General features: G+C 47.2%; 1 protein-coding gene across 8 annotated transcripts in view; it reads right to left on the bottom strand.

Annotated features, from left to right (window-relative positions):
* LOC144603471 (dedicator of cytokinesis protein 4-like) overlaps positions 1-12,016 on the bottom strand; it is a 294,693-nt gene that overhangs the window by 27,543 nt on the left and 255,134 nt on the right. For all 8 annotated transcript variants that reach the window (XM_078416684.1, XM_078416687.1, XM_078416689.1 and 5 more), the window contains 5 exons: positions 9,365-9,531; positions 8,697-8,783; positions 8,333-8,509; positions 5,781-5,864; positions 3,041-3,160 (listed from right to left, as the gene is read on the bottom strand). In XM_078416684.1, the coding sequence (XP_078272810.1) occupies positions 3,041-3,160; positions 5,781-5,864; positions 8,333-8,509; positions 8,697-8,783; positions 9,365-9,531 (635 nt within the window). The remainder of the gene's footprint in view (positions 1-3,040; positions 3,161-5,780; positions 5,865-8,332; positions 8,510-8,696; positions 8,784-9,364; positions 9,532-12,016) is intronic.

Genomic DNA, 12,016 nt, shown 5'->3' with positions numbered 1-12,016 from the left:
ATGCCATTAGCTTTCTTCACTGCCTGCTGTACCTGCACGCTTACTTTCAGTGACTGGTGTACAAGGACACCCAGGTCTCGTTGCACTTCCCATTTACCTAACCTGACACCATTAATATAATAATTATCCATTTTTATCCAAAGTTTCATTTTCCACACACCTTTCCCCACATATAAAACAAATCACACAGCCTAAAGTGTAATAGTGAAATGTTAAACGTAATAATTTTCAGACTCAATACAGCTAAATCAATTTAGTTCAGCTTTGCCAAAAACAACTATCACTGCCTTAAAGCAAGTTTCTGACATTAACGCTTATTTTACCAAGAGACAGAACAATTATTTTAAAGTTTAATTGATTCCTCATCAATGGACAGCTTATATTCCTGGCATCTGTTTCACCTTTATTTGACATTCAGGCCAGATCTGACTTGACAGCCTGAAGTAATATAATAAATGCATCAAATTGACTTTCACAAAGGAGAACTCAGCAAGGTGAATGTTTTAAATCGGGCGGCATGGACTGAATTTTAATGTCTTTCATCAAATGCCAAACCACTCTGGATCATTCTGAAGAGGCCGTTTCATGAAACAGCAACCACTGGATTAAATGTCAAATTGAAAATCTGTAGATTCGAATTAAAACTTCACCAACACAAATAAATTGTTGAATCAGGATCAGGTTCAAGAGGAAGAACAAACCTGGACCATGGAGATCAATAAACGCCACAGCATTCCCAGAGAGGTACAAGAATCTGATGGGCAAATGCAGTATGACATGCAGGTGGACACAGCTTGTTGCTTTGACTTCATTTGAAAACTCAACCAGCAGATTCCCAGATACAACACATAATTGGATCGCAAAGCCTGGCAGAGAATCGTGGCAGCACATCTCTCTGAAGGTAATTAAACTGCGATTCTAGACCCGTCTCCAACGAGGAGCGGAGCCACTCACTGATCGCGCACACACTCGCACTGACACACACGCTCACACTCACATTGACACACATGCTCACACTCACACTGACACACGCGCTCACACTCACACTGACACACGTGCACACACTCACACTGACACACTCACACTGAAGGCCCTGCAGCAGCCTGGGGCTCCATTAGACCGGGCCCTGCTGGAGACCCCACTACAGCCTGGGGCTCCATTAGACTGGGCCCTGCTGGAGGCCCTGCAGCAGCCTGGGGCTCGGCTGGACCGGGTGCCGTTCCAAGAGGCCCAGCACGTGGACCGCACGCGGCCTACAGCGGTGGAGCAGTGGTGGGGGACACCACGGCTACACTCGGCCAGGCCGACCCTTCCACACCGCCAGGACAGGAGCCCTTCATGCTCAGCGCAAGATCCCTGCACTTACAACTGGCACTTGGAAATGACTGTGCACTCTCTCAGTGTACCACTGCCGGGCACCTGCACTGTATCTGAGATGCTCATCTAACATGAATCTAAGTGCTTATGTATAGTGATACTGAACTGTATACAACAATGAATTTCACTGTACATGTGACAAATACAGTAACATAGCACAGACTGAGGCAGCAGCCAGGAACATCCATTCCCTGCCACCCACCCACCCACACACAGTACAGGCAACACACTGTGAGGCAGCAATGTCATTGTCGAAGGTAGCCGACCCTTCACTTCACCGTCTAAAGACCCAGCACCGATGCTTCTGCCACCCCCTTCACCAATGTTCAGACTTGCAGCATTGACATCATTTTTTGTCCTTAAAGTCCACAATTATTCAATTTTGTGCTCGCACTCCCTCCCCATCTCCAACTCAGATCACACCGCCTATCTGCAGCTGTTTTACAGAATCCAAACAATAGTCCTCCCAATGGTGAAAACAAAGCTGGTGAAAACAAAGCTGGTGCTGGCTTCCATCTGAGCGATGGGATTCAAGGCAACGTATCTGCTTCAAACACCTTGGAATAGAATTTAGAGTCATAGAGTCACAGAGTGATACAGTGTGGAAACAGGCCCTTCATAGAGTCACAGAGTAATACAGTGTGGAAATCTTTTCCCCTTCACTTTAAACCTATGTCCTCTGGACCTCGATTAACCTACATTGGGCAAGAGACTCTGTTCATCTACCCGATCTATTCCTCTCATGATTTTATACACCTCTATAAGATCGCCCCTCCTGCACTCCAAGGAATAGAGTCCCAGCCTACGCAACCTCTCCCTATAGCTCACACCCTCTAGTCCTGGCAACATCCTCGTAAATCTTCTCTGTACCCTTTCCAGCTTAACATCTTTCCTAAAACACGATGCCCTGAACTGAACACAATACTCTAAATGCAGCCTCACCAACGTCTTATACAACTGCACATGACCTCCCAACTTCTACACTCAATACTCTGGCTGATGAAGGCCAATGTGCCAAAATCTAACGCAGAAACCAAGAGGTTTAAAAACTAAATGAAAGGGAGAGGGACTGAGATCTCTCTGACTGCAACCTACAAAAATATATTTTGCAGCTGTCCAGTGGAACATACTCCAATCTGTACACAAATGAATGCATTTATCCCCCCATTATGTGCCGATTTATGGCATCACTCACTCAAGACCAAAAGTGCAACCCAAGGTTGGGCAGCTGGGCAGTTCAGGAAATAAGTGCAAAAGGAACAGGTCCTGCTCCTTCCAATGGTTACCCACTTCCCATGGCCACGGCCTTCAATCACTGGCAAGTGAGGAACTAGACAAGAAAGTGGATCAAATAACGTTGGGAAATATCACGATGAGGTAGGCGTGGGTTCACCATGTCAGAGCAAAGGAGATGACTTCAATAAACCACACTGACAGTGCCACAGTTATTGCTCCTCGTCCTTGAAAAACATCAACACTCAACCTCACCAGCATCTCATCAAAGCAATTCTTCAATTGTTTAAATGTTAATGTAATAATACAAATCAGCATTCAACATTTAAATGATGGCTTCACGGTGAAGTTTCAGGTTTCCAGACAGCTCCCACAACGTTCCAAGGCACATGGATTGATCCACATGGTCCCCTGCCCTGTGAACTCGTACCTGCAAACCTAGTCTGGTCTTCATCACGTAGAACTGATCCACCAGCTTCTTGTGCAGCGGCCTCATGTCCTGAGGCACAAACTTCTCATGGACAGCCAAGCCATACTCCAGGATGTGTGCCTTTAACACAGAGAAACACGCATGGTCAGACAAATATCAGAATACACGCCGTTAACACAGAGAAACACGCATGGTCAGACATATATCAGAATACACGCCGTTAACACAGAGAAACACGCATGAAGCCAGTCATACTCCACAGTATGTGCCTTTAACACATGTATGGTCAGCCATACTCCAGAGATTGGAGTTAATTGGTCATTGTTACAGGACAGTTTACTTTAGTTTATTGTCACGTATACTGAGGTACAGTGAAAAGCTTTTGTTGCGTGCTAACCAGTCAGCAGAAAGACAATACATGATTACAATCGATCCATTCCCAGTGTACAGATACATGACAAGGGAATAGCGTTTAGTGCAAGGTAAAGCCAGCAAAGTCCGATCAAGACAGTAGTTCAGCACTGCTCTCTGCTTGTGGTACGATGGTTCAGCTGCCTGATAACAGCTGGGAAGAAACTGTCCGTGAATCTGGAGGAGTGCGTTTTCACACTTGCGTACGTGAATGACGGACAGTAAAGTCCAACCAAAGATCGTCCCAACGTCGCCATTGACCTTTATTCTGTCAACAATGTGTTGGAGATTTCTCGATCTATTGTGTCGGGGAGGAGGGATTTAGTTTCTCGTCTGAACTCGTGTTCGGGGCTATTTCTGTCCCTGGCAGTGGCGGCACGACGCGTGACTGACTCAGTGAGCACAGCAGGGGTGGAGGGTGGCAAGAAGATGCCACTGGCTCACAGGACCGCCACGCATGACAGCCACAATGAGCCGGGTGACCTTCTCTCTGCTCCTTGCTCTGCCTGGTGTTTAACGCATTAATTGCCACGTGACAAATCGCACAACCAGTGACAGGACCATCAATGAGAACATCCTCATCCACAGAGTGATCATAACACTTGGAATAGTTGTACCGCCAGGAGAAGCTGCCAAATGCCTTGCGTTAATGGAGAGTTACAAAATCCAATGAATAAAACAAATGTAGGTTTTCGTTTGGAAGAATGAGCCACACAAGCTGCCCTACGAGGTGGACACTGACCCCCCCCACACACTGACCCCCCCACACACTAACCCCCCACACACTGACCCCCCCCACACACCGACCCCCCCCACACACTGACCCCCCCCACACACTGACCCCCCCACACACTGACCCCCCCCACACACACTGACCCCCCCCACACACTGACCCCTCTCCCACACACACACACACCCATACTGACCCCCCCCACACACACTGACCCCCCCCACACACTGACCCCGCCCACACATACACACCCACACTGCCCCCCCACACACACCCCCACACACTGACCCCCCCACACACACACACACACACATACACTGACCCCCCCCACACACTGACCCCCCCCAACCGCACTGACCCCCCCCACACACTGACCCCCCCCACACACTGACCCCCCCAAACACACTGACCCCCCCACACACACAGACCCCCCCCACACACACTGACCCCCCCACACACACTGACCCCCCCACACACACTGACCCCCCCACACACAGACCCCCCCCACACTGACCCCCCCACACACACAGACCCCTACACACTGAACCCCCACACAGACCACCCCCACACACTGACCCCCCCCACACACAGACCCCTACACACACACTGACCCCCCACACAGACCCTCCCCACACACAGCCCCCCCCCACACACTGACCCCCCCACACACACTGACCCCCCCCACACACTGACCCCCCCACACACTGACCCCCCCCACACACACACACAGCCCAGTCCATCACGGACACTGACCTCCTCACCATCAAAGGGATCTACAGGACGCACTGCCTCAGAAAGGCTGCCAGCATCATCAGAGACCCACACCACCCTGACCCAATGACCCACACCACCCTGACCCAATGACCCACTCCACCCTGACACATTGAATGGCGGTGCTGGATCGAAGGGCTGAATGGCCTACTCCTGCACGTATTGTCTATTGGCCCAATGACCCACACCACCCTGGCCCAATGACCCACACCACCCTGACCCAATGACCCACACCACCCTGACCCATTGACCCACACCACCCTGACCCAATGACCCACACCACCCTGACCCAATGACCCACACCACCCTGGCCCTGCTCTCATCTCACTCCTACCATCAGGGTGAAGATACAGGAATTTGAGGACCATTCCACCAGGTTGAGAAACAGCTTCTTCCCAACAACTGTTCGGCTCTTGAACACTGCACAACACTGACCTCAACTGTGCCCACGCCTTTGGAAGCACTGGGGACTCCTCGTCTCCTTGCACTAGTATTATGCTTATTAATTTTTGATAATTATATTTATCTGCATTTAAGTGCTGGTTAAGCTGAAGCAAGTGAGAATTTAATTGTTTCATTGTCGGTGCACGTGACAATTAAACGGTTTACAGTCTTGACTCTGGAATGGATTTCCCTCATCCATATCATCCTGTAAATATGAAGGTCATTTCTGCATTCTCCCTTTGGTTTTCGTTATGTCCAGTGCTGATTTTTTAGGTGCCAGAGCCGTCACTGGAGCCTGAGATCCGACAGCACGGCACCCCTGGTTACGTCCATTGTCTGGTGGGAATAAATGCTTTACAGTTTGGGAACATGCATCAGGACTACCTGTTCAAACATCAGCTCCCTCAAACGAGAGATGTTCTCTGCATCTTCAGGGTGGTTGAGAATGTAGTCCTTCACAAAGAATGCCTGCAACGGAAGTCAGAAGTTAGGGGTGGCACGATGGCGCAGCGGTAGAGTTGCTGCCTCACAGCACCATAGACCCGGGTTCCATCCTGACTAAGGGCGCTGTCTGTACAAAGTTTGTACGTTCTCCCCGTGAACTGCGTGGGTTTTCTCCGGGTGCTTCGACTTCCTCCCACACTCCAAAGACGTGCAGATTAGTAGGTTAATTGGCTTGGTATAATTGTAAATTATCTGTAATGTTTGTAGGAGGGTGTTAGTGTGCGGGGATCACTGGTTGGCGTGTACCCAGTGGGCTGAAGGGCTTGTTTCCACGCTGTATCTCTAAACTAAAACTAATAACTAAAGTCACATTTCGTGAAGAATGGATCGACTGGGTTTATATTCACCGAAATTTAGAAGGATGAGAGGGGATCTTATAGAAACATTAAAAATTCTTCAGGGATTGGACAGGTGAGATGCAGGAAAAATGTTCCCAATGTTGGGGGAGTCCAGAACCAGGGGTCACAGTTTAAGAATAAGGGGTAGGCCATTTAGGACTGAGATGAGGAAAAACATTTTCACCCAGAGTTGTGAATCTGTGGAATTCTCTGCCACAGAAGGCAGTGAAGGCCAATTCACTGGATGTTTTCAAGAGAGAGTTAGGTATAGCTCTTAGATGTAACGGAATCAAGGGATATGAGGAGAAAGTAGGAACAGGGTACTGATTTTGGATGATCAGCCATAATCATACTGAATGCAGTGCTTGCTCGAAGGGCCGAATGGCCTACTCCTGCACCTATTTTCTATGTTTCTATGTTCCGTTTACAGCTGCTTTTCCGTCCTCTTTATTCCCCTCATTCACTTTGCAAACTGGCCGAGAAGACATTGGCTCGCTGGCAACAGGAAATACAATTGTCAGTTTTCCAAGGCATTGGGAGAATTATTAATGAAAGAACTCAAAAGGCAAGAATTCCAGTTAAAGCACTCGGGAGGAAAGGCAAGAAAACAAATGATGTCAATTAGATTCAATTATGCGGTGAAGGATCTTGGCGAATACAACAACCTGTAATTATAGACAGGCACTGAGGTTACAAGGTCAAAGCCATCCGCAACCACAGAATATTTTCATAAAACTGTATTGAACATATTTAATCAGAAAACAAAAACAATCTCCCTTCCACCTGCAATGTTCTCGACTCACGGATTGTAATATTTGTTCAACAGAAACTTGGCAATCCTTCATTCTCCCAGATGAGCATTAAATAGTCAACACATTCCACCCAAAGCATGCTGTGTCATTATAGGAAACCCCTCCCTCAGCCCACCCGATCCTCACCGATCCATCTCTACACAAACAGCTGGACACTGACCCAGTACCTGGGAAGGGTGGATAAAATCATGAGAGGAATAGATCGGGTAGATGCACAGAATCTCTTGCCCAGAGTAGGGGAATCGAGGACCAGAGGACATGGGTTTAAGGTGAAGTGGAAAAGATTTAATAGGAATCTGAGGGGTAACTTTTTCACACAAAGGGTGGTGGGTGTACAGAACAAGCTGCCAGAGGAGGTAGCTGAGGCTGGAACTATTGAAATGTTTAATAAACAGTTAGACAGGTACATGGATAAGACAGGTTTGGAGGAATATGGACCAAATGCTGGCAGGTGGAACTAGTGTAGATGGGGCAAGTTGGGCCGAAGGGCCTGTTTCCCCCCGTATCACTCAATGACTCTAATGGAGTTAGGAAGGAGAGATAGATCAGCCATGATTGAATGGCGGAGTAGAGTGGATGGGACAAATGGCCTAATTCTGCTCCAATCACTTGACATTAACAAGGTGGACAGGACACACGTTCCTGCCTCACCTGCCTCACCCCCACCCACCCCCCCCCATCGGTCATAGTCCCATACATCCACCACCGCTCCGGTTCCTGCTAAATCTTTCCCCCTCACCTTAAACCTATGTCGTCTGGTTATGTAATCCTCTGCTCTGGGCAAGAGACTTTGTGCATCTACCCAATCTTTTGCTGTTATGATTTTGTACCCTTCTATAAGATCTCCCCTCATCCTCCTGCACACAAAGGAATAGAGTCCCAGCCAACTCAACCTCTCCCTCTCCCCCCTCTGAAGAGAACAGGCCCTCTTCAAATCTCCTCAAACGTATTGCATCCTCTTCGATTTGAATGAATGAATACTTTGTCACCTTTGACACGTCACAGTGAAATTCTTTGCTTGCCTACCCAAGGTATGCAAATAGTCGCCCCTAAAGGCCACTTACAAAGTACCTCTGCCCCAGGTCCCCCTTTGTTCTCCCCCCTTCCCCCTCCCTAGCGGCGGTCCCCCCACGCCGGGTCCCCACTATTCCTCCCCCTCCCCAGGTCCCCCTTTGTTCTCCCCCTTTCCCCCTCACTAGGGGCAGTCCCCCCACGCCGGGTCCCCACTATTCCTCCCCCTCCCCAGGTCCTCCTTTGTTCCTCCCAAGGTCCTCCAATTTACCTCTTGATATCTGGCCAGTCCTCCATTAACTGCTGCATCGATGACTCCATTGAGGCACATGGTCAGGGGGTTTATATTTTGCATCTGTCTTGACTGACACTGGGTAATCAGAGTCCGTAGCTGCTGGTTCTTATTCTCCAGCACTTCAATCGCATTCTCAAGGGGACTCATTTCAACCTAGAAACAGATGTTCTATAAAAGTTAGAAATCCCTTTTGCCAAAGACAGATTAAGAACAAGAAGATATGGGAAGAACTTTTACGTTTGTTTTTATTCATCTTAATTTTTTTTAAATCTTAACTTTTTAACAATAAAGTGCAGAGGTTTTACAGTCAATACATTTGCAAAAGGCACTTGGAACTCACCACCTCGCGCCGATCCACCTCGAACCAACGGGAGATGCCGGGTAAACTCTGAACCAACGTCAACGATGTCCGCTCGACCCACAAACTCTGGCAAGAAATGAGAGGCAGAAACAGGAGAGGATGGCTTTGAAATCGATGGTGAAACACATTTATTTTTTAATACTACTTTTCCCTTTAACATTATACAAAGCAAAGTGTACAAAGAAGGAACTGCAGGTGCCGGTTTACAAGTAAAAGACATAAAGTGCTGGAGTAACTCAGTGGTGAGGCTGCATCCCTGAAGAACATGAATAGGTGACGTTTCGGGTCGGGACTTCAGAGTGTGATGGAAGGTCCTGACCAGAAACGTCCCTTATCCACATTCACCATTAAATGAAGCAACATGGAATCAACTACAGATTTCAGGGATAGCACACCAGTATTCCCACATTTTGGCTGGGAAGTAGGAAGGAACCGCCGATGCTGGTTAAACTGAATGTAGACACAAAATGCTGGAGTAACTTAGCGGGACAGGCAGCATCTCTGGAGAGAAGGAATGGGTGACGTTTCGGGACGAGACCCTTCCTCAGTCGACCCGAAACGTCACCCATTCCTTCTCTCCAGAGATGCTGCCTGTCCCGCCAAGTTACTCCAGCATTTTGTGTCTATCTTCTGCTAAAAGGACATACCTTAAACTCATTTTCTTTGTCTTTAATTCCCTTGTGGAATGGCCTGTCAAATCGGAACCTCCAGATATTGTTGACCCGGTAAAAACTCTTAATGTGATCAGGTATAGATTCCCTCTGCAGGATCTCGTGGTTCTCTGGAATAGGAATCACTGCATAAATCTGCAGGTCTGGACGTTAGGAGTTCAGGAAGTAATCAGAAAATAATCAGAAGCGAAATAATTTCCAGAATTGTCAAAACGTACCTGTAGCTGTCAAAGTTGAACTGCTCATCTTATTTGAAGAGAGCCAATAACCGTCCAAAATGAAGAGGGCTCATCTTGTCCCCTGGATCAAACTGTTGACCCAATGAACAGCCTCCAATTTGTGTAACTCTCTTGGTCAGTGAAACCAATTCAAAAATTAATGACAGATGGTAGGACTACATCAGTCATAGAGTCTTACGGCATGGAAACAGGCCCTTCGGCCCAACTCATGAATGCAAACCAAGATGCCCCCATCCAAGTTAGTCCCGTCTGCCCGCATTTGGCACATATCCCTCTAAACCCTCATTTGTGTAGAGAGTCAGCCACATGCTCAAATAACCTCCCTTCTCCTTTTCCCCAAAACTTACACTTGGAGGGAAGGGAATAGAGAGTGCTGGAATAGCTCAGAGGGTCAGGTAGCATCTCTGGAGAACATGGATAGGTACAAAGTGCTGGAGTAATTCAGAGGGTCAGGTAGCATATCTGGAGAACATGGATAGGTACAAAGTGCTGGATAACTTAGGTCAGGTCTGATGAACCTTCCAATGGTCAGGGAGTTGTCAGATAGCCCAAGTCCCGGTATTCAGTGTGCAGATATGACCTCATTCAGATGGTGGGTGGACGAGGCACCTCTTCCATCTCCTTGCTGAGACTGGGTAAACTACAGGCAATCCAGTTGTCACCATCACATCACTGTACAATCGCTAAGACAACTGATTTCCACCATGCAAATCTGTTGTCCAAATCTGCTCTACTTCTGGTAAAACCCTCATCTTTAACTTTACAATCTCCAGGTTTAACGAGGCCAACGTATTCTTAACTAGGCTTCCTCAGAGGGTGGTGAATCTGTGGAATTCATTGCCATAGAAGACAGTGGAGGCCGTAATTGTGTATCTTAAGGCTGCGATTGACAGATTATTGATTAGTGTGGGTGTCCGGCATTCTGGGGAGAAAGCAGGAGAATGGGGTTGAGAGGGAAAGATAGGTCAGCCATGATTGGATGGTAGAGTAGTCCTGATGTACTGAATGGCCTAATTCTGCTCCAATGTCTTATAAAAGCATGAGCTCATTCAATCTACCATAAACCTGAGATGGGTTAAAGTGTTGCAGCCCAAGTCCAATATCCACCGAATGATCTTCACCCAGCAGTGCTCAATTATCCACATTGGCCTCCAGCTAAGCAAATACTGAAGTTTTCAATTCCCTCCACAACATTGACTCCCCCTTGCCAATCTCCGTGATCTCCACTGAGCCTACAGCTCCAGTTCTGGCTTCCCTAATTAACCTCAAATCCATGTCACCATCCACTGGTGGTCTTGGTTCAGCTGTTGGAGTCCCAAGCTCTGAAACGCTTTTCCACAACCTCAACTTCTAATATGCTCCTTAAAACCTCCTCGATTAACATAAGCATCATCGTACTGCAACGCCACACGCCACTGTGCCACACACCTACAACCATCCTTAAAACCTCCTCGACTAACATAAGCATCATCGTACTGCAATGCCATACGCCTCTGTGCCACACCTACAACCATTTGACAATGTCAAAAGAGTTATATAATTAGAGGCTGGTGTCCTAATTTACATTTCTCTGACTCAGAAGAAACAAAGCAATTATATTTGTAATCCAATGATTTTTTTGCTTTTTTTAAGGCATTTTTCAGAGAGCAAGGTGCCTGGTGAGGTTGGGAAGGGGCAAAGTGAGATGGGGAGGAGAGAAAGAGGCCACAGTCGAACATAAATCACACACAATTGCATTTGCCAAAGATGACATCTCTTAATGTGACATTCAAACAGGAAGTGCCTGCCATCTGTTTAATATTATTTATGTTGCGTTTGTAACGACATGCTATTTAAGAACAGATCTCATGCACACTTTTCAGGAAACGGCACAGAATTTAGCAATTCTCATCAAATTAGAACCAGCCACATTTTTAGCCTTGGACAGCAAATGGAGGAGAGACATCATGCAAAACCAATTTGTTTCCAACTGAAAGCTTGTGCACAGATTGTCAAATATCACTGTAATTGAAAACATGAACTGATAGTCATCTGTAAGTGGACCAGCAAAAAATATCCACTGATTATGATTATTACAGATTTTTGTCTCACCACATCCCCTTTCTATTTTGTGTATTTTCCATTACACACAACAATCTTTTCTGTAGAAAGAGCAGCTTTGAATTTATTGAAACGAAGTACAAGTTGTGCTTCCAGAGTTCAACATGTCTTATTTCAGCTGATCCACCCTAAACAGTGTCTGTGCTGCATCTCAGTGTCTGTGCAGCATCTCAGTGAAGGCAGGCATCAGTAGCGACCTTCATCACTACCTCCACTACACCTCCACAGTTTTTGATCAATTGACAAAAAGGCTATTTGAGTCTGTGTGCCTGTACTGCTGCTGGAAGCT

The sequence above is a fragment of the Rhinoraja longicauda genome, chromosome 20 (assembly GCF_053455715.1).
Source record: "Rhinoraja longicauda isolate Sanriku21f chromosome 20, sRhiLon1.1, whole genome shotgun sequence".
Taxonomy (NCBI): domain Eukaryota; kingdom Metazoa; phylum Chordata; class Chondrichthyes; order Rajiformes; family Arhynchobatidae; genus Rhinoraja; species Rhinoraja longicauda.
The sequence above is the reverse complement of the archived record's forward strand: the minus strand, read 5'-3'. Positions and strand labels throughout refer to the sequence as shown.